Here is a 26,814-nt window from a genome sequence, read left to right as displayed (position 1 = left end):
TCTTTTCCCTTTGCTAACCTGACTAGGAAGTTTAATTAATGCCCAAAAAACTTTACAGCACTGCCACACAGCAGGTTTAGGCTATAACCAAAGTCCTTTATGGCTGGCCAGTAATGGGTACTGCCGCCTGGTAATCATGGGAGCAGTAAAGACACAGGCAAAATGACCATCTGATGGGATGCTCCTGGGAAAGTCACTTTATGCAGAAAGATGGTGAAGTCTCTTTGTCAGTTGAGACAGTGTAGAGCACACAGAGAGCATGGCTTGCTGTTGCCACATATAGAATGAGACAGAGAAGGGTCAGAGAAATCCCTCTGATGAGGTATGGGGCATATCTGCAGCCTGCCATAAGAGACCAAACTCCCTGCTAAGACAATATGAGGACTGAAAAATCCCAGTGCTGACCTTCAGGTCTTTGTTTCCTTCTGTCTTGCTGCTACAATGCCTCAGAAAGAGAAAAAAGAAGGGGGAAAGCCATTTCCAAGGCCAAAGGTAGCTAGAACACAGCTAGAACCATCTGAACTCAGTTTTTGGGGATCAGCAGAAGGAAGGTCTGGCTAGCCCTACGTGCACAGCCCAAGGAGCAGACCAAGCAAGGGCTTCACAGAGCAAATCATGCTCCTCCCGCCAACCACTAAAAAACCTGGGTGTGCTGCTAAGCTGCCAACAAGCTCAGATGTACGGGGGACATCAGCACATGAGAAACACTGCGCTCTGCTGCAGCCATCGCCCTCACCTCCCCTTCATTTTTCCCACACTGCTCCTGTAGATGGAGCGATGTATCCGAGTGCATTTCCATCACACTCCTATCTGCTGCTTATTCACCTGAGCTATGCCCTAAACAAAAAAGAAAGATCATACACAAGAAACAGGGCACACGGGGCGCAGCAAGTGGAGCTGGAAATGGCTGTTGATAAAAATCTGAGAGGAATTTATGGAGATTACGAATTGTCTTTGGTTAAATATTTCTAGTGATAGGCACACCTCAATGATATTTAGAGGACAACTACGCTCCATGGGAGTTTTTACAGCACTGTTTCTTTTATTCCTTTGTTTGTTTTTCCCCTCCAGAAAAAAAAATAAAATAAAATCAGAACATTCCATTTTCAGAAGTGAAACCTGCATTTCTCTTTCCCTGTTGCCTTGGGATGCAGCAGCCATGGAACCCAGCCTGGCTGCTCACTACCTGCAGCAGCTTCTGCGTCCCAGAGAGCTGGCTGTCCAACAGCAGCCCACCATTCTCTACTGGGACAGGGACTGCAATCTGATTCTTCCACATTCCAGACCCGCACCCAGACTAACAACTGATAAAAACCTTCCCAGTCTTTCCCACTCCCAAAACAGCTCTCACAAAACCTGCTGTCAAAAAGGAAGGCTGGAACATTCTATACAGACTTATCAATGCTTCAGGCTCTTAAATATATTAAAAAAAAAAAAAAAAAAAAAAAAGCCCTGTTTATTCAGAATGTTTCAACTGACTTCAGCTGTCACTCCATCGGATGACATTCATTTCTTCTCCTTTCTTCTGCCTGTCTTTTCAGTGACAGTCCAATGAAACATCCACCCCTGAAAAACACACAGCACATGACTGCCATGTTGATATCCTAATAAAGCATTAAAGCGGTGTTGCTTTTGTACACCACTCTCACGGATGTCACTTGGAGCTTCCCCTGCGACAAACGCATCCTTTGTAAATTAAACAGTTTCTAGTCGATCGGCATCTATTAGTAAAATAATCATCCATTACATAGTTTATGCCTTCGGGTGGAAGAATAATGCAAAACAAACAGCATCTTCATCATATTTGAAAGAAGCATCTCGGTATGCATTACCTTGACATGATTATTTTTTTTTAATTGAAATTGAAAAGCGTTCCTAGATTTGTAATAGGTGGAAGCAAACCACGTAGCAGAAGAAAGACTGGAAAACGCGAGGATCATCAAGAACCCCACGTAACTTAAAGGCAACTCCAAGGCAGCCCCCAGTCAAACCAAATATGCAGCCAGCAGGGCAGTTCTTTCAAGTATTCATCCACAGGTAGTGATTTAAAAAACAATCACAGCGCCAAGTAAAAGCTGTTATGATCTGTGAAGTACAGCCAGGTGCCATTCAGGAGAGCTGTTTTCAGTCATCCCTATCTCAGAAAACACCTTCTGGAACAAACTTTAGCAGGGCGTCCCTTCCAAAGTGACATCTGAAGGAACAGACAAAAACAGCAACTAGATGCTTTCAGCACACGCAGCAGGACTAACGTCAAGATTACACTGCAAATAACGCAGCCCTTGTGCAGGTACCTGTAACAAAGCAGTCATTAGATGAATGCATTTTCCCCATTGAATTCTAAAATTCAAATTACATGCTAGCTGCTGAGCAGCAGATCTACTTCAGCATTACACAGCACATAGACTTCAAAACAAGAAAGACATCCAACTTCTGCACTTGTGCATGTAGAACTGACAGGCAGAGTAAAATCAAACTTCCTGTTATGTTGCGGACACTACTGCAGTGACGGAATGAAAGTCACGATACCATGGGACATCACTGGAAACTTCCCACTGTCCCCATTGATTCCCTTCCCAGTACGGCACGTTTTCATGCCCTTGTCCTGCAGCTCCTTATCATCGTTTAATTATTCCATTAAAGGTACAGCTGTTTGGGATTGATGACTTCATGTAAGGTACAGTATTAAGTCCTTTCTTTGAACTTAAACAGATGAGATCAGCATACCACTCCTCTGAACCCAGGATTTTGTTTCAAAACATGATATATAATCAATGTGGTGATCTCCCCCAATAACACCACGTTTGCCCACATCTGTCCAGTAAATAGTGAAGGAAAGGCAAGTTATGAAACTCCAAATCATTTGCTTTTAGCCCCAGTAGGGCTCTCTACCCTAGAAAACAAAAACGCACTGGAAATATCAGCTATAGGAGGGTCTAAATTTCTGTTTGTTTTAAGGAAAACAACAACAACAAAAAGAACAACCCTTAACTCTTCCACATTTGCCCTCAACATTTATTTTTCTTGCCAAAACACTGCCTGGATAAATCAAGTTTTAATGGCTTTCATGTATCCTGAGCAAACAGGCCAGCCAGGTCCTGAATGCAAACCAATGACCTGCAATGGCACAAAACTCCAGGGCTCGTTTTACATCATTGTAAGCTGTGGGAGCAAGTGAGGCAGAACAAGACTTGCAAGCAGGAATATAAGCAAGAACCAAAAAGCCTAATCCATGTCACCATAATAATCTGCTTTGAGAGATTCACCTTCTAGATTGTCATCTCATTAAACTGGCTAACACAGCAGTCTGACTAATTAAAAACAATCTCTTAATGAACTTCAAACTTAAGATAAAAGTCTTCCTCAGAAAGAACAGATATAAAAATAGAGCACAGGGAACAACAACCAGAAAAAGCAAACAAACAAACAACAAAAGAACATCTGAAGCTCAGGAACTTGAAGAAAACATGTTTAACACCTAAGTTCCCACATATTAAGCCTTACTTAGTGCAGCATCCGAGCACTGACAGCAAGAGCCTGAGTAGAAGGCATACAGCGTTTGTGTGCTTTGCTGCATCCCGTAATTTCTCTGGTCATTTGAACACTATTTCAGGAATGTCCTGCAGAAGTCTCAGATGATTATTCACACCCATAGCATTCTACAAGTCACCAGAATGATTGTAAATGTACTAACAGCTCATTTCAAACACTGCAACATTCACAACATGATGAAAAAGGTCTTTACTCCTTGCCAGATTGCTGTCTTGAATTGCATACTCTTACAAACAATCATTTACTACTTGTTTCAGGACAATGTACATTCAATCTGCAGTCCTTCCCTTGCCAACAATCCCTCCTGATGCAGGAACTCACCAGAACCCCACCTCGGCCTGCTACAGAGCAAAGCTGATGACTGCTAAAAGCAAATGGGAAATGGGAGAAACTTCAGCCAAACTTCTACCACATAGGAAAACAGATGCTGCTACACAGCAGAATCCAGTGCTTCTCTATAGATCTACGTTCCAACCCCATGTACAAAAAGAAACGTGATGATTTATTTTACTTCATTTTTTACTTTAAGGGAACAAAATCCATGTCAGCCCTTCAGAGGATGCAGCATCAGAGCAGCATTCTGTTTTTTTTCTCTCTCTCTCCAACCCCGTGGACATTCCAGTTCCAGTTCTGGCAGTTTATCACTGTGCGCTCTGGAATGCAGCACTGACTCGCTGCGTGCCTTCAACTCGCATCACAGCTTATTGTGCAAATCTCTCTTTGAGAAAAGGCCGCAGCTCTCCCAACTACAATCTCTCAGCACTGCGTAATTGTGTCCAAACTAAAGGAAGAAAAACAAAAAGGGGAGGGGAAGGAGGGCACAAGTCTTCACACTTTCTACTGCAAGTCTCAAACAACAACAACAAAAGAAAGCACTGAAGTCAGATCCTGCAAACAATAAAACTGTCCATAACTGAGAATGTGAAGTCAACAAAATCAATCAGTACAGAAGAACATACATACATGCACCACGTTACACAGTTCAGTGCTGTGCCAAGGAAACACAGATACATGACAGCGCCTGAAACTGAACACACAGTGTAATTCACATTGTTTTAAAACTGAAATCAAATCCCAGGGGACAGCTCATATTTGACAAGAAAAGAAGGTAGTACACCTGTATGACGATCTCCCTATAGGAATGCAGTTTAATTCACAATACAATTTGTATCATGTACATCACTGATGAAAACGCAGAAGACAATAAAGGTCAAAGAGGCTTTAGAAGCAATAGTAATCCCAGACAGCTTCAGAGATGTAAGAGAATCTAGAAGGCGTTACACGTCCCAATTCCACCACTGTCCATTCAAACCAAACCCAAACTTTCAAATATTCCCTCTCGCTCAGCCCCCAGCTACTCCAGCCCTACTGCATAAAACCTTCTCTCAATGGCAAGTGCTCCTCTACAGCACAGTCAAAACAAAACCACTGCCACAGAACTGCAGGACAGAGGACAGCGGTGCTCCGGTCAAATCCTGCTCCTTGACAAGCTGTGACCAAGACACAGACCTGTCACATGGCTAAAAGGCAGGTGCCACTCACTGTGCGCTGGACGTACTTACTGATATGTGGTACCATGAACTCGTGCACCATCTGCAGAATATCAAATAGACCATCTGTCATACGGTTAGAGATGCTTACAGCCCTGTCAAACAATCTCAGGCGCCCAATGGAGGCAAGCTCTTCAGTGCAAAGGGTGTGGCACTGAATCAGTAGTAATTCCTCACCAGCCATAGCTGCAGGCCATTCAATACGCACATCTGGTCATGAGTACGGTTTAGCACTTGAGTATACTTTCAAAAGAAACAAGAGGTGTGTAAAGTACTCTTCCTTAAGTAACAACACCAGGAAGTTGCTAATGCACAACTGAGAATATCCCAAGCAGGACCTTCGTTGAAAATACACATTCTTCTAAATCTTTTCCCTATACTGAAAGTAAAAACAAGTTTGACGTATCTAAACTTCAATATCTCGATTACAAGAACAATTTGTGTATTATGGAAGGCATCCCAGTACAGCTGTTCTGCTTTTCAGATGAAGACTGAAGTTAGACTTAACAAGTAGAGAAAACCAGCGCAGATACACCAAAGCAGGTCCAACCTGTGGTACTGCACAGCAGTAAGTTGGCACAAACTGGAGGTGGCTTTCCCAAGACAATATATGTCTTCATGTATACAAACAATCACTTTGAATACAATAAGTACTCAGAGCTGATGAGATAAAGTTGTCTTTCTTCAAGTACAAACAGTATTCAGGTTCAAAGGATAGCATCGGATCTTGTTCTATGAGATGCAAATGACTCTTTCAGTTGGCAGAATACCTTCATATCACTCACACACTGCCTCCAGCACAGAACCACGATCAAAACAACTGTCCCTCAGGCTCTCTGCTATCCTTTTAAAAAGCAAGAGCCAGAGATTGACTTCATTCACCGCTAATGACTGTTTAATACAGAAAACTTCGCTGGAAGAGCGATCAGCAAAGCTCAAAATCTGCTACTTCAAAACAAAATAGGATAAAAGCATAAAAAAGAAAAACCACGCAAAAAAAAGGCAACAAAAGGAAAACCATAATTTCTCTATCAGTCCAATTTTCAGCCCACAGCTGCTTCTTCCAAAAGAAGGACAAGTCAATTTGTCCACAGAGACAACTCTCAAATGCATCACTGAAGATGAGCGTTCACTTGCTTGACCCAATAAAACACTCAAAGCCTAGAGTTACATCATCGTTCTGCCTGCCTATTTTTACTGCAAGACACTGTTTGCAGGGTGAGATACTTCACATTTGAGCTTAAAACACATTTTATGAGCAATCAGAATAAATTGTAGTACGGTCAGTGTTCCTAATCTACTTTCATACACAGTAAAAATCAGCCATTCATAAGCACACTGTCAACAGAGACACAGCACAGAATCTAATGCTGGAACCATGCAGTGACAGTCTCTCTTGGCTTCTAAAGCTTTACAGCAACAAACATGAAAACAGTCACTAAGAAGTTTGTGTAGAAACGAATTCTTACTAACAGAAAAGGTGCTTAGGATCAAGACCTGTGATGGCTGTGTTGCTGCTTCACAGCAAAGCTGAACACAGACACGCTGAAACCAATGGAGAAACTCAACAGAAGCAGCAGATGTTAAGAGCACAGTTCCATGGCTGGTGAAGTTGATCCATCTGCATTTTCAGCTCTGCAGGCGTGCTCTCCCATCTCTGGGCCCGTCACCTTGCTCACAGCAGCACCAGTTTTGTCTCAGTGACACCTAAAGCCAATCCTACTGGAAATAGCACTGTAAAAGCAGGGGTTCCATTTCAGCCTAATCACCTCCAAGTTTACTGCTTATCCCCTAGTTTACCACTGGTTGGCAAGACAGAGGCAAGTGAACAGAATCACAACAGTCCAGACAGTGGGCTGCATTACCCCTCTGCAGACTGCTCCCACTTCTTATGCAGGCTGCTCCAATAGACTTACATGACATAGCAGTTCTAGAATCTCAGCACTGTTTCCATTTACATCTGTCTGCAGATGTGTCACCGTGGCAGTACTGCCATGTGCTGCCCTTCCATTACTGGCGGGGTATTCTTCTGATTTTTAGCCATGTGTATGAAATAAAACATTGTGAAATCACAAATATCTGTAACAGTTTCTAGACTTAAGAGTGTCAACAACAACAAAACCCATTTAATGGGATTCAACTTGTCACTCATTCACTATAAATTTTAGTAAATGAAACCAGGGAATCCTCTTATTCATAATCATAATCTTAATAACATTCCTAAGCAATGAACTTTCACCAAAGGCTTGAACACAAGCTATTTAATTGGAATAAGACAAGAACTAACATAACCTGAGCAAATACTTGAAGCTGTAAGTAACTTGTCCTATTCGATCTCTATACAGGCCTCTATCCATACAATGAAAATTTACTTCAAAGTAATGGCTGTGAAGGAAAGCCAGTTTCCATTCTCTGAAAAAATAAGGTAGCTCTGAAGGGCTCCTTTGTTTAACCACACTGCAAGAGGAAAACATCTCTAGTAATCAGCTCAGCTCCATCTGAGAGTGTATTTTCCTCCTTGTGTACAATTTCTCATTAACCGTCTTACATTGTGCATGAGAACGACTGTAATATTACACTGTACGTCAAGATAGGTTTCAATCGAAGTAGCTGTAGTAGGCAAGCACTATGTACGTGGGTCTGGGTAAACCACAGTCTAGACCACTTGCCCCATGTTATGTAACAGGTCACAGTCCTTGGCTCCAGCAGCAGTACATACTTTGCACACATAAGCAAATACTCTGCAGCATTTCCTGACTTGTTAACTTTACATGCTCTGAGACGAAAGATACAGAGCAGTCCTATCGCACCCAGGGAAGTGAAGAACAGAAGTGCTATATGAGTTAACCATACCATTTTCACTAACACTAAAATCAACAACATGCAACCCCAGTCAAATGACAGACTGGTTAATAAAACCCCACATACCCAACCAGTACGTATTTCAGCACTGCCTGATGCTATCACAGCTACATTAGCACTGCAGTACTGGAATTCTGCTTTACACGGGATAAACAAACGCGGGTGTCAGAAGTTCAGACACTGCTTGTCTCTCATTGCGAGTTCAGAACTTGCATCACGGGTTTTATTTTGAATAAATATACATCAATTAAATAAAAACAGTTCCCAACCTGTCACTGAAACTGGAATGAGATACCAGACAGTTTCACATGGAATATGCACATTCCTGGACAGACAGGCAGACATGAATAAGTTACGCGGAGTTAGGCAGATGATACCACAGGCTGAAGTAAGGCACGAAAAGACACTGGGAACTACAAGTGAGGAAAAAAAGACTTTATCTGATCCCACCACACAGCTGCACAAGTGGGACACCTCAACTGTACCTTACGTCAGCACTGTTAAGATTTGCACTCAAGACAGAATTAAGATCAACCCCTGCTCAAGTGATTTCAACCCCAGCACCGTCCCTTCTCACAGCTTCTGGTGGTCACCGGAGTGGAGAAAGCAAGCTCTAGTGAAACATGAAGGAACAAAGCATCCTTCTCTAAGAGAAAAAAACACAACATTTAACTACAGGCAACTACTGAAGCTCTAATTTGGACAGACAACTCCTACCCCAGTATCTGAAACCCATGACAGAAACAGTAGAGTTTTCAACTCCCCAGCAGCTGAAAGCAGCAATAGAAACGTCATTCCCTGTCCACGTCAGCACTAAGAAAACTCCGTACACTGTACAAGCAGCAAAGCTCTCTGGTTTCTGCTCATCCAATGTTTCTCACACACTGCCTTGGTTACAGAGTTAGCGAGTCCCCTAGAGACATTCTCAGACAAACATACCATGAATGATTTTAAATATATCAATGTATTGGAAGCTGCTCCTTCACAGTGGAAAGAGAAGCAGAGGCAGAAAGAAAGTGTTGGGTTTTTTTTGCCATTGCAGCTCATTCCTTGCCACTCCAATGTGCGTGCAGACAAGCATTTAAATAAAGACCTGCTGCAAGTGCAGAATTTGTGATGTGGAATTCATTTTAGAAAAGACATCAATGTAGCAATGTATTTTATGTCAGTGACGGTGAGTAGTGGAGCACAGACTATTGACTATGCAGAAAGCAAGACGTGAGAAGCAATAACACCCATATACTTAGTGAAAAAGTTGCTACAAGTCCCACATTCTCACTGTTCTGTCTCCTCTTCCTCAAACTTACACCTCAAGTTCCCTCCCATTTCAACCATCAGTCTTCTATCCGGTAACCTAAGAGTTTGCAGAGAGCAATCGCCGTTGAACAGAGAAACAAAACATTAAAAAACCACAGAACAGAGCAATTCAAATAACCACCACAGCACTCCTAGAAACACACCCAAGTCAAATCACTTTTGCCTTCGCAAGCGTGAGCTTCTCTAACGTCAGTGGGGTTACCCAAAGAAACGAAGAGGGCAAGAACAAAAACTGCGCCTCAAGGTTGAAGCTGATGTGAGACTTTCTTCCTGTTACACACAAGATATCACAGTAACAGACCTAAACCATACACACAGTAGGATGCACTATCAGAATGTCTAGAAAAGCAGATGAAAAAAGTATTGGTAAATTAAAAAATAATAATGAAAATCACAAGTTGTTCCATTAAGCTTTGGAATATGGCTTTTTGTCTTTCAGTTTATTTCTAGACATGACTATTTCATAGCAGTAACACTGAGACTCCCAGCTGGTCCCACATACACCTGCTGACCCACAGACACACGGCACAAGTCTCACGGTGCGAATATTGGAGGCTGGTACTTCCTAAATCAAAGGGGATTAAAAAGTATCTTAAAACATCACGCAAGACTTTTCTGTATAAAAACATCCAGGGAATGCTGTACCACAAAAGCAGAAGAAAAAAGTGTCAATAAAAGCATACCGCTTCTACACTTGCTTTAGAAACGGAGGATTTTAGGTCCACAAGTACTTTATGAAAAGTTTTTAACCTCCATCGCAGAATGAAGTTGAAATCAAAGCCCTGAAGTATCAAACCTCAGTCGTTCTGCAGCATGCATTACCTCCGCTTTGACAAGTTAAGGTAAGCTGCAGTAACAAGTAATCTAGATTTTACTGTACTGACAAACTTGAAAGATCACATCTCAGTTTTACTGACATTGAGCCTTCATTATGTTTGTATGGCTTCAGAATATACATTTTCTAAATACCTGGGAAATAGAAAGGACTCTCAAGCAAAGCCATCGCAAGGCCAGGCCACCAATACAAACAGATGGTAAATACAGATACTGTAAAAACAGGTCATGTAAACTGCAGATTAAACGTGCTTGTCGGTTTCCCGTGAGGGCAATTCAGCTCCACGGCTGAGCCACACGTGTACTGAGTTAGGAATTCCGTAGCACAAAATCCCTCTGCTTGTTTTCCATGACTGACGAGGGTAAGCAATTATTTCAAACACCGCACTCTCTCAGGAAGGTTTTTACTTCCTCAGTTCTCATGACAAACCATCGAGTCTCAGGATTCGATTTCTCCTTCACCTGTAATCAATGTATTAATGAAACAACACTTATCCCGCACCTACAGGATGGCAAGCAGACCGCTGCTACTCCCATAGCTGCATAGTCTACTAATGACAGCAAAGACTCAATGTTACTGTCAAGTATGCGTATCCTTGGACTCTTCAGGGCCAGAGAACACACAGAAAACAACTCTAAATCAGTATACTCCTGAGGCACTCCTATAACGAGTAGGTTCTCAAATGTCACTTTTTGCTTCACCTTGATTCCATCGCCTCACGATCTGCTTTGCAAACAGAAATTCAAAGTCTAGCACCGAGCAATTCCTTAAATACACTACTTCTACAGATGGGAAAGACACAACTTTTTTATTGTCCGCAGTAAAAAAATAACAATCAATGACTCAAAAGAGCCAATTTATCACAGGTGCAATAAACAACACCGTCCCGTACAGTTTACCGCCTCACTAATATTTACAAGGCTTTTAAATTCCTTTGCACTTGAAAGCACGTTAAGCACGAAGTTCACCGTGGCTGGAATTTGCTGCTGCAACAAGTGTGCGAGTGGAGCGGGCCTGTGCAGCACGTGCTGCCTGTCACCGCAACCCCCTGCGAGCCGCAGGCAGCTCCTCACCGCCGCCTCTCCGGCCTCGGAGAAACACAAACCCGGGCTCTCATTTATAATGCAGGACAGCTTGTTCCACGCGTTCGTAACTTCTCCAAGTTTTCTGATAACTCGAATGGACCGTTTTCAACGTTACGTTACACACAGTGCGGAAATAACGAGGCCATATACACAAAGTTCTCTCTTCCAATTACTTTCCGTGAGCGCTGCGGCCAGAACTCGAGGCAGGTACCCGGGCGTCTCCCCGCACGGTTAGCGGGGCAGGACCCGACGCCCGTCCCGAAGGCCACCGCCTCTCCCCAGCTGGAAGCCCTGCCCCGATGACTCACGCGCTCGCAGCACGCGAGTTGCCCACGCCGCTCACCAGAGCGTTTTCGAGGCGAGTTTTGCCCGTTTCAGCCTTCAGACCTGGCGGAGGCTGCGGCCGGCGGGGTGCTGAGCCGTGCCGAGGCCTAGCGGGCACGCGAGGCCTGCGGCTGCTTCCCCGGCCGCGCGGTGCTCCTCGCGCCGGGACGGCCGGGCGGGAGGCCCGGGGTGCCGCACGGAGGCGGCTCCGTGCTCGGGGCGGGGGGCGGGATGGCGGCCGGCTTCTCGGCCAACTTTTGTACCTGTTGGGCAGCTCGGTCGCTCTCGGCGCCAGAGGCCACCTTTTGTCCCGGGCTCCGCGGCCGCAGGCCGGCAGCACCCCCGCTGCGGCCCCCGCCTCGCACCCACCTGTCCCTGGGGTCGATCCAGCTGGTCTGCTTGGTGTTGTGGTCGATGTAAAAGACTTTGCCGTCGTAATCCCTCGCCTCCTCCCAGCCATCGGGTAAGGGGAGCTGCCCATTCCCCGCTTTCCTAGGCATGGTCGGCCGGCGGGGGCGGCTGCTCCATAGGGACGGAAAGAAAGAAGGGAAGCGGGAAAAGCCCCCACCCGAGCCGAGGGGACGTGGAGGGGGCCCGCAGCCGAGGCCGGCCCGGCGCCGGAGGACGACGCTGGAGGCAGCCCGGAGAGCGCTCCTCCGCCGCCGGCTCTCGGCCCACCGTGCCGGGGCTGCCGCGGGCGGGCGGGCGGGCGGCAGCCCAGGTCAGGGTTCCCGGCGGAGCCCAGCTGCCGTCTGTGCGCGGGGAGCCCGGCTGAGCCCCGGGCGGCTGCGGCCGCCGCTCATTAGCATGAGATTAGCATCCACCTCATCTGCATGCACATTCCTCCCGCCGCATTCCTCAGGGTTAACCCTGCCGGCGCTGCCCCCGACACCGCGCCCGCGGGACGGGGGGAAGCCCGGGCCCGGGCGGGGTCGCGGAAAAGGCACGAACAAGTCCGGCGGAGGAAACGGGGGCGGGAGCAGAAGGGCCGAGGCAGGCCCCTTCCACGGGAGCTGCCTAGGAGAGGAAGGGGAAAGCGGAGCGGGGGCGCCGAGGTGCGCCCGGCGCTCCCTTTGTCCCCGAGGCGCCGTCAGGTGGCGCAGCCCGCGGCCCTCGGGGCACTCCCGGCGCGGGCGCTGAGCTGAGCGGGAGGGCGGCTGTGTTCCTGCCGGCTGTATTCCTGCCGGCTGTGTTCCTGCCATGCCGCGTTCCTGCCATGCCGCTCCACTCGCCGTGTTTCTCTGTGCGCTCCTCCGAACTCGCTCTAAAACTCCGTTAAGACTCGAGGGTTGGCAGAAAGACCTCGGTGCTTAAAACACCCTGGGTTTCCCTTTCACTTCAGTTTTGAGCTTTTTCTCTTGAACTCCGAGAGGACTTTAAACTTTTCGATCGTTTGGTTTTGTTGTTTTTAACAGAAGCACCGGCAGGCAACGTGTACGGACTGTGTAGGTTCCCTTCTGGCCTGAAAGGCAGCCGCGCGCACGTTGCATTGAGAAGCCAGGTGTGAATTACGGCGCGGGAGACGGGTAGTGAGGCAGGTTGCCATGGCTCGGCTGATAGAAGGTAACCTAAGGAGCTCTGTTAATTAGTTTGTGTATCTGATCCCCAGGGAGCTACAGTGGAGCTACAGAGAGGGAATATGACTGCTGTTGGTAACTGGGACTCCTGAGTAGCCCAGGTTTTGCTCCCTGCTTTCCAGATCGTTTTCTTTATACTTTCCTGGATTGAAAAAGCAAAGTTTTTGTGGGAAAGAAGGTTTGGAATCCAGACCTGTGGGCTTGTTGTTGATGGTTTGCTTCTTTATTTGTTCATTTTTCCCTATCCTTCCACAGCTTAGCACTCAGTTCTATGGATTATTCTCCTGGTACAGTTTGTGCTTACTAAGCACTAGGCTGGTCCAGTGCCCAACAGGGTTTTGGGTTCCACTTCAGAGGCCAAACACCCAACCATTAGGTGCTGCAGCAATTGATTTACAGGCATCCAAATCTCATTGTTGGATCTGCTCCTAAATAGAAGAAAAATAGAAAGGAGATATGATCTTAATTTAACTAATTGTTGATCTGGTGAAGACATTTGCTAACTTAGTCATTCTAACCATTTCATTCTGTAATACTAATCTGCTGTTCCATCTCTGTAAATAGTTGTATGCCTCCCAAAAACACCTGCTGGTTTACCTTCAAACTCTTGAAGATTTTATTTTCACGTCTGCTGAATTAAGGCAATGTGTAATGAAAGTACATCCTTCAAGTAAGGCCCTGGTGGTTAACACTGGAGAAGAACGGGTGTGTGCAAGCTTCAGCATCTCCCTAAGAGTTCAGCTACAGAACGTAACAGGATCATTGCCTACTAAAGTGCCAGACTCATTTATTTTCATTGAGAGTGTTATGTTTCAGTCAGCTGATTCGTTTATAAAGTCCAGCCTTGTTTTTCACCAGTGTGAAGAAGTTCATTTACTATCTATTAGAACTTCTATCTCTTTCAAGAGTCTAATTTTATAAACTTGCTTTTAGATATCATCCTCCAGTGAGAAAGTACATGAGACAATTGTGAGACAGGATAAGCTGGATTTCTATTTCAGTTTGCTTTATCAATAATGTTTTTTGTTATGTAAATTGAGAGAAAAGCTACTGAGGTTATTATTTGCTCTGGAACCAGCTGCTAGTTACCTGTCCTTGGCATGAATAAGAAGCTTTTATAGTGGTATAGTCTTTTTCATTCCTAAAAAGCAGGCCTGTTATACAGCAGCACTGTCATATTCCTACTTTGTAAACAGTCCACACAGAGGAGAGCACGTGGTTAGAAAATCCACGATACTAAGCTAAAACTGAAATATCATTTGTGTCAGTGCTACCCCCAGCGTTAATTATGACTCCTGAGATAATACCTGATTTCTGTCCTATGTCACGACTTCAGCAGTCCACGTGAGGTATTCATGGATGTAGAACTGATTTGTAACTATCTCTTGGGTAAAACTTTTCATCAGTGTTTTCATTTGTACAAACAGGTGGGAATGGCAACTCTTAATTTATAGAAATATTGTATTAAGGCCACTGCATACTTGTCTTGTTTCTGTTTGCATGCTTGTGTGTGTGTATGTAGATGTGCTTACACTTAAACTGCTACATGGTAAGACTTAGTCTTTCCCCTTCCGCTTCCTCCTCCCATGGTTTGGGTACCTCACTGTACACATTTGAATCTACAGCCCAGAATCCGAAGAAGTTCTAAATTGGCAATGACAACCGTTGAAGTAGTACTGACAAAAAGTAGGTAATACTTGTGTAAGTGAATGCCAGACCTTGATCGTTATCAATAACAACGTTAGCAGTTGTTGTAGGTAGTAGATTCCCGCTATTATCTTGTTTTCTGCTATTTTGCAATTTGAACTGCTAGAAGATAGTTTCTTCCACTATGATATTCTTTTAACGTATCTAGTGTAGGAGGGCAGAACAGTGTTCCTGATGATTCTTTTTAGTCTAAAATATACTATAACTTTTAACTGTAAATAGCTTTGCAAGAGCACCTACATCTCAACTGATAACCTGCCTAGCACGCTCTGCTGACGTTGTCAGCTGACAAGCACACCACAGATTGTTTGGCTTAATTGTATAAGACAGGATAGTTCAGAAGATGTAAGCTTGCCTTATTCAGAGCACAGAAGGGTGCATATGAAGGAGTTTTCTGAAGTATGGAAAAACGTAGCTATGGCATGACTTCTGTGTTTATGGGTAGGTATGATAAATAACAAGGTAGGCTCAATGAAAAGGAGTTAATTGTTCCTCTGTGAATGTTTAACCGAGTTAAAGGCAATTAGCATCACAACTGTTTTGTGTCCTTTCTGTGTTACTGTTATCATCTAGAAGAAAAATATCCATGGGAAGATTTGGAACCTAAGCACAGAAAGAGAACAAGAAAGAGGATCTGCAAAGGCAAATAGTTGTGCCTTTCACATAACAAGCAGCATACCTTACTCCAGTCTGTACTAACGTAGTTCATCTCCTGCTACTCCCTCCTTGCTTCTTGATCCACAGTAAATCTGCTCCTGGTTCTGTGATTACAAAAAAAGGCATATTTGTGCCTTTTCCTTTTATAACAAAAGACTCCCTTAGTTTGATGATCCACTAAAATGATGTCCCTGAAGAAATGTACAGTCGTTCCAGTTCTCATTCATACTAGCCACAAATGGTTCAGAATCAAGAGCTGTAGCTGTCTCCCTGAAAAGCTACATCAGAGTTCAGTCTCCACTGCTTTCAAACAGAATTTGAATGCAGAATGAATTATGGAATACGCTGTCAGAATTAATGAATCTCTAAAAAATCTGACAAATGCTTGAAGATATGTGTATTGTTTATGCTGCTATTTTTTTTAGTCACTTAAATACTATACAAACCAATCTGGACAGCCTATATGACTTCCCTGACACGCGGCTATTGTAGAACTGTGAATATTCTTAGCATTATGGATATTGGCTTATTTATAAGCACAGCGATTTTATCTAAGACAGCCAAGTCTTCAAGAAAAACCAAAACCAATTCCAAAACAAAAAACCCAACCAAGTAGGACTCCAGTGTGCCTGGAGATTTTTAGTATTAAAAACAGTTTTTAAAGTCCTGTGAAGTGAAACTGTGCACGAGGGAGGGAAAGCAAAGGAGGAGGAGTGCTGCTCTTCCTACTGTCAGCTCCTGGTGCATGGGTACGGCCAACAGTAAAAGGTCTTTGAATGATACCATTTCTAGCTGAATTTATGAAGCAATGAAGCCAGTGAACAGCTTTGATAATACTGACTCTCATTCTGCTTTCCTCTTTACTCCAAAGCCTTCTCTTTCCACTGAAGTTCAAGTAGTCAGTGCAGCGCTAAGATAGGATGTCCTACATAGACTTCCCAGAGTGTTAATGAAAAAGACCATACCAGAATCTTCTTCAAATAGATATAGATATATATATATACATGTATACGTATAGGCTTTTTCAAAAAGTTGGCTTTGTTTTTCTTTCAGGCATATATAAAAGAAAATAATCGGAAATTACACAAATTACACATTTTGAGTCCTTGAAGACAGTTACAGTCCCATCAATCTGAAAACAAGTGCACAGAACAATTTTAACTGCTTGTTATTCTGATTAAAAAGTTAGGGTAGGTGGAGTGGAAATAACAAGGTAATAGTATTGCTTCAGGCTTAACTATGGAAATGTGAATAACACTTTCAAAGTAAAAATCATCAAGAATTCAGCCCAAACTACTCATTAAACTAATTCAGCTTTCAGTTTTGTTAACTGTGATTAATACTGTTGATATTTTTGTAGGCAAAATAAAAAGGTGATGGAGAATTTTGGTTGTTCCTATACCACTAGGCTTGGTGAAGTTCTAATTAGCCTTTGAGGTGTATTACCAGATAATGTTTTGTTGCAGTCTTGGTATGTATTCTCCACATTACATCTTCTATAAAGCCAATCTTAATGTATTTTTTTTTTCTTTATTAATGGTATTTCTCATTCTAGTAGACACAAATGTAACTTGCCTGCATTTTGTCGTAACTGTGGAACTGCACTGTTTATTCGCTTCTGTCTAATGGCTTTGGGGAACCCAAAGGCACACCTGGTCAGCACAGGAGGTTTTCAAGAGCCTGGTGTTCTCTTTTGGCCAGGCGTAAGACGGAAATTGACCAGCAATGGAGGGATTCTACTTTTCTGTACAGAGAGAACAATGAAAGAGTTTGTTAATAACACCTCTTTGGTGGAGAACAGCGATGAATTTCTTGGAGTATTTAAGACACTCCAAGTAATGTACAGATTTACAGAGATAACATTTTTAACAGACCCTCTGTGCTAGTGCAAGGACTGCGTTCCCACCACAGGCAGAAGGCAGCACTTACATATGTCTGCTGCGTTGTATCTGAAGGAGACAACAGATGAAATACAAAAGAGGAGTGTTTTATCAGTGACATTCTGAAGTATGGTCCTCTTCTGTATCATCCATGTGCTTTCAGAAACACGGTGTAGTAAATGAAGTAGATTAGACTAATTGCCTGAATGTTTAAAACTTGCATAATCAAAAAAAGATCTTCTGACTGGTGAAGAAGCTTAAGGAGCCCTTTATTCTAACAAGTGAAAAATACTATTTGAAACACAGAACAAGTATAAACCCTCCAAACTGCAACGTGAAAAAGAAATGCATGTTTTCTACCTGCTTCCCATCTCTTCTTTCCCCTCAATGCAAAAACCTCAATTTCCTCGTTGGAGTGCAAAGTAGTTTGACTTCTATCCTGGCAGACAACAAACAAACCCCAGTTCTGTCTGATTGCTAACAAAGTACTATGCTACAAAAACAAAACCTGAGAACCTGTACAGATTTATAGTAGGAATGGAACTGTTGCATCAATAGCAAAATTCAGCACTGCTGGGCTGCTAGAGGTGTTGTTGAATTGTACTAATCATCCTAAAGCATTTTTCATTCTAGTCTGGTTGTTCAAAACCCAGAATCTCAATGAAAAGATTTAAAGATCATGGCATTCTATTATTATGTTCATTTTGTGGTGGACATATGAAAAGAGATGTGCTAAGTGGCTTAATGGAGTAAAAAATACCTAAATGGAATAGGACATGGATCAGAACATTGGATGCTTTCAGCTCCATAGCTGAATCTGTCAAATTGCACCATATCATTTTTATTATTTCAGTGTGTGGTTTTGGAAATGGTTGGGATACACTTTCTTGTCATAAAGAAGAGACTACAATTCATACAAAAAATCCTTTTATTTAGCATCTCATTCCCAAGTAAAATGTGTATAAAAGTAACAAAGCCCTCATGGTGAAGCATATGTTGAAATACCTATGTCCACATATAAGATGTGACACTATTCTTCCAGTTCTTCTTCGAATTTCTTGGTGAAGCAGCATAAGAAAAGCATAAATTGTGGTTAGCTGTACTTGTATTTTCACAACTGAAATGCACTAATAAAGAAGTAACTTCCAAGAATATAAATTATACTGAAGAATAATTCAAAAAAAGTAATTCAAAGCTAGGCAAAGTCTGCAAAATTTAAGTATTAAAATATAATCCTCAGACTGAAATGTAAGAGTTGTTGCTGATAATCACCTGTTCTGTAAAGCTGTGAATGCAAAGCCAAAGGATATATAGCTGATGCTTACTCCTGAGGAATCACAGAACCATGGAATAAATGAGGTTGGAAGAAGCTTAATGAGGACACCTACAGCCATTTGCCCAGGACCATGTCTGTGTGGTTTTGATAAGCTGAAGACCCCACCACTACTGTGGGCAGCCTGTGCCAGAGTTTGATCGTGCTTTCAGTGAAAAAGTGCTGTCTGATGTTCAGAGGGAGCCTCCTGTGTTTTAGTTGGTGCCTACTGCCTCTTGTCCTGGCATTGGGCACCACTGAACAGAGCCCAGCTTTCTCCTCTTTGCACTCTCCCTACAGGCATTTGTACACATTGATAAGATCCTTACTTGTGCCTCCTCTCACCAAGCCTTTTCTGGACTGAGCGGTACCAGCTCACTCAGTGCTTCCTCATACGGGAGGTGCTACAGTTCCTTCATTGTGGCCCTTCAACGGTCTCTCTCCAATGTCTGTACCTGGCTTGTAGTGGTCACCCCGGAATGACCCAGCACCCCAGATGTGGCCTCACACCTAGAGCAGTGGTGTCCCAGCAAATCAACAGCTAGATGTTTAGGATCCATACTGATGTCCTCTTGGCCTAGCTAGGCAATGAGAACAAAAGGCAGATCTTCTCAGGGCAGTGATCTCAACAGCCTCCAGTGGTATCATCATTCACAACAGACTTTGTTGTTCTTTTTTTAAATGGAAATACTCACACTTGTTTCCCCAGCTCAATATGCCACCTGCAGCAATAAAAACAGAAGTGTTCTCTTATAAAAAGGAAAAAGCGAGGTTTTCAAGCAGTAGCTCAGAAACTCCCTGATTACTCATCTCCTTATTTCAAAAACTAAAATACACAGCAGAACCGTGGTACTGTTACACAGCAGCTTGCTTTCCAATCCAGGAATTCTATTAAAATAATAATAATAATAATAGTAATAATAATAATAATAATAAATATTTTTCTTTCAGATTGCACAACAAGGCCTTTCAACCTGAGGAAATAAATAGAGTGGAGCATACCTTCAAAATGCAGCAAAGCAGGGGCTGGCGGTTGCACAGTTTCCATCTAGTTTCACCTCGCGTGCTTACACCAGGATTTTGTGGGACTTCTTCAGTGTCAGGTGCCGGCTTTTGCTATTTTCCTTGCCTTCCCCATCCTACCTCACATTTTTGTTCTTATGGGGTCTGCCAGGGTGGGGCTCACAGTGCAGCTGGCACCATGGGCCTTGTTTGCTCCATGGCTGGTGCCATCTGTCATACCTCTGTTACCCCACTTTTCTGGTGATATGCCGGATCCCTACACCCTGACCAGTCTTGCTGGTGGCTGTAGTCAGCTCAGTACCTGTTGTTGGAGTGAACAGCCTGCAGTGACTGCACTGCCAGCAGTGATGTCTGCTGTTAGAGTCTGGCTGGAGTTACCACTGAAGTCGTCTTGCTCTTGTGAGACAGAACTCAGCCAAAGCCAAACCAGGTATGCTGAGTTTTGACCCTGTGTTTTCTTGGGAAAAGCTCCAAGTGCAGGTGAGTGTGCTGGAAATCCTTCCATGGACTAGAAACAGCACAAATGCATGATTGCTGCACCAACAGCTCCTGTAAGAGCTGGAAAAGTTGACATCTTCTTTGCCATCCTCATGCCCAACCCACGCTTCAGGTTGTTCTGTGCATCCAACTAGCTCCCCTCCATCGGGACTTACCACTAGAACTTGTTCTTTCTGATAGATCTCTTTACCATATGCCACAGCATTTCAGGTCCCAGGAAGGCTTACTGTGATGCTCAGGAGTACTAAGCTGCTTAAGTAGGTATTGGAGGACACCATATGAAACTAAGGCCTAAAATCCATGTTCCTTCTACGCTAGTTACAAGGAAGGAACTGTTGTTGGGTTATACGTTACCACTAATTACAGTATTGGAGATACTGTTAAGAGAAAGTGAAGGTCGCACCAATAAAAATGTATATTTCTGAAGTCCTAGGTTGTTTTCATAGGTCTTGAACAAACTAATGCAAACTTTTTGTTTTATTTTGTTTGACGAGAGGAAAAGAGATATGCTGGGGCAGGGGAGAAGGAGGTAAGGAGTTACTTATTCAAAGAGATTTCACTGAGTCAAAAAAATCCCTGAAGGAAATCTTGTTTAAGAAAAAACCAAAAAGAATCTGAAAAAGAACATAAGAGATTCTCAGAAGCACGTATGCAGATTTTATATGTCTGTAACGCCGCATCAAATATTAACACTTTTCTGCGTATATCTCTAAGAAATCTGTTTCTGTGTCTCAGTGTAAATGAAGAAAGGTACAGGGAAAAGCTGATGGCTTCAGAACACTGCGTGCTGTAGTGAACCTCTAGTGCTACTCATGTCCTTCATCCTATAACCCATGAAAGAAAACGTAACATACACTGCCTTTTAATGCAGCGGAGGCCTTTTGCAAGTCAGCTTGTTTAATCTCCCTTCTCAGTATTCCACATCTGTGGAATACAGTTCTCTCGCAATCTCATTTTAATAACATATTCTAATCCATTAAACTCACTCTGGTAAGCTTTCAGTGAACCATGACATTTCTAAATCAAAGTAAAATCAAAGGCCTTAAACCAGACTGCAGAGCTAAAATTCTTTTTTATCCCTTCACTTTATTTACCAAAGATTCTTATGTTCAAATACACCAAATCACCCCGACAGAATAATTATGATGTCGTGCCGTGTCAGATTTTTGGAAGCAATATCCAAAAATGAACTGATGAACCTGCAGAAAACTAAGAAATAGTCAAAAAAACAACTCACCCAAGCCAACCCAGATACCCTGAACTTATCCAAAGAGTGATGGATGAGAGACAGACAATAACAAGTATGTCAAAACTTTCTGTTTCCTCTCCAACATTACCTGACAGCTGATGCCTTTGCAGCACCAAGGGAAGTCCTTTTTAAGTCCAATTATTTAAAATCCTTATCGTGACTCCTCCGTGCCAAATGCTATCAGTGCCAGGGGATCACAATGCAAAACGTTTCTTCTCCTGATAAGTGCTGGGATCTAATCGACACTGATTGTTAGATGCAATTGTAACCTTGATGCTTTTCACTGTACAAAGTTTTAGACTAACTGCAAAATAATTTGGACTATCCTTTTATTAGTTAGTCTGGAGCTGTTTTGTAGGACTAACATAATTGTATTTCTATAAGGTAATTTAGCAACCCAAGAAAACATACCAAAAAAGCTGGTTAGAGAAAATCAGTAATCTTGAATTTCTTCTGCTAAAGACTTATTTGATATTTTACCAAATCTGTTGAGCACTCTTCATTTCCTGTCTGTTCCCAGGCAGCCCTTCCTTCCCCTGAGCCCTCCCATCTTCCCAACAATCTTGCTTCTCATTCCTTCAGGACAGCCTGACAAATAGATGCAGTGATGAAGGATTATCACTTCTGCTGCTGCTCTGATTCATCCAGGCAGCTTGGAAGAGAGTACAGAAAAGGGCACAACCCCTTTCTCTAACAAATCATCTTCTGGACGTTTTCCTGCCCCATGAAATTGAGCTTTATGGTTCACATTAATGAACACATATTGTTTCCCCTGCTCTGGGATTTTAGAGGGACCTTTTGGAGCCACCGGTCTGTGACACTGGAAAGCAGCAGACACCTTGGTTTCTGGAGGAGCAGCACCTGAAGCTTTCTTTTCAGCTAGAAGCAGTAGGGACAGCACTCAGTATTTCATCCCGTGGGCTGTGGAAATGGGCAGCTTCTGCCTTGGCAGCCAGGCTGCAGTACGTCACTGAGTGGGCCTGACTGATGGCAGTCTCATCCTCCTGCCATCAGCACGGTGCTAAGCAGGAAGGATGCTGGCACGCCTCTCCCCTCTCAGCAGAGTGGTTTAATAGAGCTTTTCTCGTTGCTCAAGGTTTCGTGTTTTCTACAGACACAGGCAGACACTGCAACAGGTTCCTCGCATATCAGGATCTACGCACTTTCAGACTCCTTTTCAAACCACCGCATGTCAGAAGGCTGGAGTAAGTTTCACAACTCAGCCTTTCTAACTGCCTGTCTGTGACAGATTCATATGTGTTTGCATGCTTAGATTTCCAGATAGCACATGGATAACAGGTCACACGTGTGCATGTGTGTTTGGAAGAGCTGAACTTTGTAAAGCAGCAGAAGCTTGGAAGCTTAGCAAAGTGCAATTTTAAGCTAAATAGTAAAAAGAATGGTACGTGTTTGTGTGGATAATTTGACAATACATTAGGTTTTGCTATTCTTTGCGAAGAATGATACCTTTAATCTCTTGCTGCATCTGAACATTTATTTGACACAATAACCACAATTTTTTTCATCAGTATTACAGAAATTGTGCTTCAGATAAAAAGATTGTTCTCGCGGGACAAAACTTTAAATGATACATGCGGAACTTACAGTAGCATCCAGGAGTTCATATTTTGTAACTGTTTTCATTAGGGAAAACCTTTATTAACATTTAGTGTTTTTTTTTTCATCAGCAAAGCGCTTTCAAAACATTTGCTAATTAAAACCTTTATATCTTTTGGACAGTGAAAGTGCCTTTTCCAGCCCGCACATGCTATGTAACTTATTTTATTAGTGGCTTAGTAATAAAGTCAGATAAACCTTTGATTTAATAATTAGCATTTATAGAGTGCTTTCTGCCTTCAAAGCACTTTGCAAACATTAACTAATTAATTCTTGCAACTCCCCTGTAATTTGGGGAAGCAAACACATCCATATATGTTTGTATGTGCTTTAGGGAAGAAAGTATTATCTCAGGCATTTTACAAAACAGAGAATTAAGACATATAAATTATTTACTTAAATCCACAAAGACAGAAACGTTGTCACGGTAGGAACTGAAACTCATTCATCCTTCTCATCCTCATCCATACTCTGACCGCTCAGCTCTTTCAGCACTTTTCTCTGGAGAAGTACAGCTAGGTCAGCCAAAGCAAGGCATGGATGTGAAGCAGTTGTCTGCACCTTCCTACCACCCAGTGTCCTAGGCACAAACATAGCCAAGGAACACACGTGGGGTGTGCTTACGCGGTGATCCACACAGCAGGTTTGCCTTGAAAGCTGGCCACCTGCCTGTGGTTCACAAACAAGGTGGGGGTCACAGCAAAGGGTTGCAGTGGGGCCAGCAGTTTCCAGCAGGCTCCCATTCACACTGCCACAATATGAAAATATGTTCAGTATTCTATGAACAGCTGCTTTTGTTTCTGTCTCCAGTATAGGTACAGCTTGTTGCAAGTATGCATCACAGTAAAAGAGGAATTTAAGTTGTCCCTTTTCCTTCCTAACTTGTTTACTGATTTGGTACCTACAATCGTATATTTCGTATATATAATCGTATATATCGTATATTTTCTGTCTACCCCAAACCATCTTTCTAGGATGTTGTGCTGTGTTTTGGTCACACGGTATGTAAGTACTTCTTCATGTGCTGTAGGTGGAACGAGAAGAGTATGAGCTGCAAGAAGACTGCACCATACACCAGGGTAACAGAGATCGTTGAAGAGTCATTTGCGGTATTTCAACTCAGCAAAGCAAGTAAGCTCCCTTACCTTATAGGCTTTAGGATATATATACATATCAAATTAAAATACATTCTTAAAACATGTAAAGGTCATTAAGGAGGCTTCAGAATGAATGGCTTGTTTTCAGTGAATTTAAGCATTTCACGAGGTACACACGTCCAAATTCTTGTCACTGTTTATTTTTGCTGGGTGTTGGAAATTAATGTTATTGTTACATTTTTGAGTGATGAAGCAGTAAACTAGAAATGAATTGTGCCACTGATGTGTATTGGCCAACATTTAAAAACTCCAAGAAACTTCAGGACATTTTTAATAGCTCAACTGAGCCAAATTTTCATGTGTCGCCGTGTCTTCTTCAGGCAGGAGAAACAGAGTGAAACAATAAGAAATATCTAGCTGCTTGCTAGTGCACATTTCATCATTACACTCAGATGAACCAAACAATTAAATAATGCAGGAGGTTTGGGCAGATTAGAGAATTAGGGACAAAGCATTCCTTGGTGGTCAGCTATTTGTTTAGTGTTGAAGAGAAACTTTTGTAATTCTGTTTCTGTAAGCTGAGCCTATCAAGTAGAGACTACTAGAAAACAGGAGAGTGCTGCATTTTGCATGTGGTGTGCCAAGCACTATTTCTCTGTGGATATGAACAGATTTTTTTTTTAATTTGTTATTTTATTGTATTTATAATTATCCGTCTGGAAAAAAAAATTAAAAAAAAAGAAAGTTCTCTTTTAGCATCTGCGGTGATGCATTGATTCTTTCATTACAGCAAATACGCATGACCCCCGGTGTTCAACTGTAAACAATAATAGTTACTGGCTTCATTAGTAAGCTAGCAGATGGCTTATAAGTTCTCATGGTAGCTTTTATCCATTTGAGGCTTGCAGTGCGCAAATGTTTGTCTTTTATACAGGATAAAACAATGTAAAAGGGACTCTGTGCTTTGTTTTTATTATTAGCAATTCATTTAGATTGGAGATTTGAATCTGAGAATATGAATGCACTGTCAGTTTCTCCTGTCCACAGTTAAAGTAATTGCTGGGCCTTGCCTCTGCCTCTGTGGCATTTTCTGTACCAAAAGAAATGAGATCAAATATCACTTCTGGAGTTTTGACAGTCATGTTTTAATTAGTAGGACTCCCGTTCTGAGCTTCCCTTTTCCCTTCCCTTTCCTTCCCTTTCCTTCCCTTCCCTTCCCTTCCCTTCCCTTCCCTTCCCTTCCCTTCCCTTCCCTTCCCTTCCCTTCCCTTCCCTTCCCTTCCCTTCCCTTCCCTTCCCTTCCCTTCCCTTCCCTTCCCTTCCCTTCCCTTCCCTTCCCTTCCCTTCCCTTCCCTTCCCTTCCCTTCCCTTCCCTTCCCTTCCCTTCCCTCTTTCCAGGATCAAGTGGTGCCCCCTTTCAGCAGAGCGGCAGTACTGCCTCCAGTTTACCCTACATGGCTCAGCAATCAGACTGTTGAAACCATCAGTGCCATCTTGTCATTCCAAAACCTTACTTATGCAGCCAAATTTTTGCGTATAGTTTTGGAATACCCAATCGATTACAACTTACTTGCTGTCATCACCAGTTTGGTACCCAGAGTGTGATGGACTTCAGGATGGTTCCCTGAGAGGCTGCACGCAGTTGCAACAGTTCTCAAACTTAACCTAAACATTTGTTATGGAACTTTGCAGAGCTATCTGAAGACCTGTTCACCTTCAATAACACTGAATATATATCTCCTTTAAAAGCAGAACCATTTTATTGTAGTGTGTGAGTCCTTCTGTGGTGGCTTCTTTTTGTACTTCTAATACAAGCTCTCATCACAATTTTCATGAAGTTGATAGCTGGAATCAAGCTACATTATTGAGAAATAGAAGCAGGAAGCCACATATTAAGGGCCACCAGGTTGTAAATGCCTTCAGTTCTCTGTGAAAGCATAGACACATTGCAGTGCAAACTCCCAGTGTGTCGCACTGTTGTGTTTCAAGTAGATCTGTACATGGAGGAGCCAGTAACTTGTTCACACTTGGTGGTCTTTCAGTTGGATACTTATGGTTTGTTCACACTAATGCATAAGTGTTTGACTGGTTGATTTTTTGCAAAACGAATGCCTCTGTTTAGATAGGAGTCAGCCACGTTTTAGAAACAACCATCAAGAATGATAAACTTTTCCTTTAGTAAAGGGTAAGTATTATTTTGAGGGCATAAAGGAACCAGACCGCATGCTCCTTGTGTTTCCTTATGATGCAGTAAATAATTTCACCATGAGTATCAAACCAGGGCACCTTTCTGAGTAAACAGTGATCTAGTGAATCTTTAGAGTTTTATCTTGTATTTTCATATTCTATATTCAGTTTTAAAGTTTAGAATAACTTTTGTTTGGAGAGGCAGCTCTATCTCCTGGAAAAATACAGGAATGTTGGTTTCAGAGCATATATTCTCACTTGTTGTCCTCATTTTTTATTTTAATATTAAAAATAATATGTGCATAAAAATATACTTTCTTCTGAGCCCATCTGCTCTTGCTTCTACCTTACCTGAAGATCTAACCCTTTGCAAGTGACATCTTCAATGAAGAAAAAGCAGCAGGAGCAGATGATCTTTCAAGAAATAAAGATCCTATTTTCATGCAAATTTACGGGTAATTAAAAGTGATGGGAGAAAAAAGAAA

At 42.8% G+C, this 26,814-nt stretch overlaps 2 protein-coding genes across 2 annotated transcripts in view; one reads left to right on the top strand and one right to left on the bottom strand.

Moving 5' to 3' along the window:
• The window catches only part of WWC2 (WW and C2 domain containing 2), an 86,459-nt gene extending 74,073 nt beyond the window's left edge, over positions 1–12,386 (bottom strand). Inside the window, exon 1 of the mRNA XM_072334700.1 lies at positions 11,895–12,386. Within this exon, the coding sequence (XP_072190801.1) occupies positions 11,895–12,025 (131 nt within the window). The 5' untranslated portion in view covers positions 12,026–12,386. The remainder of the gene's footprint in view (positions 1–11,894) is intronic.
• A 7,265-nt stretch (positions 12,387–19,651) lies between these two features.
• Positions 19,652–26,814, top strand: part of DCTD (dCMP deaminase) — a 45,703-nt gene continuing 38,540 nt past the window's right edge. The window contains exons 1-2 of the mRNA XM_072335738.1: positions 19,652–19,761; positions 24,076–24,176. The gene's annotated coding sequence lies outside the window, so the exon portion shown is untranslated. The remainder of the gene's footprint in view (positions 19,762–24,075; positions 24,177–26,814) is intronic.

The sequence above is a fragment of the Excalfactoria chinensis genome, chromosome 4 (genome assembly GCF_039878825.1).
Source record: "Excalfactoria chinensis isolate bCotChi1 chromosome 4, bCotChi1.hap2, whole genome shotgun sequence".
Classification (NCBI taxonomy): domain Eukaryota; kingdom Metazoa; phylum Chordata; class Aves; order Galliformes; family Phasianidae; genus Excalfactoria; species Excalfactoria chinensis.
The sequence above is the reverse complement of the archived record's forward strand: the minus strand, read 5'-3'. Positions and strand labels throughout refer to the sequence as shown.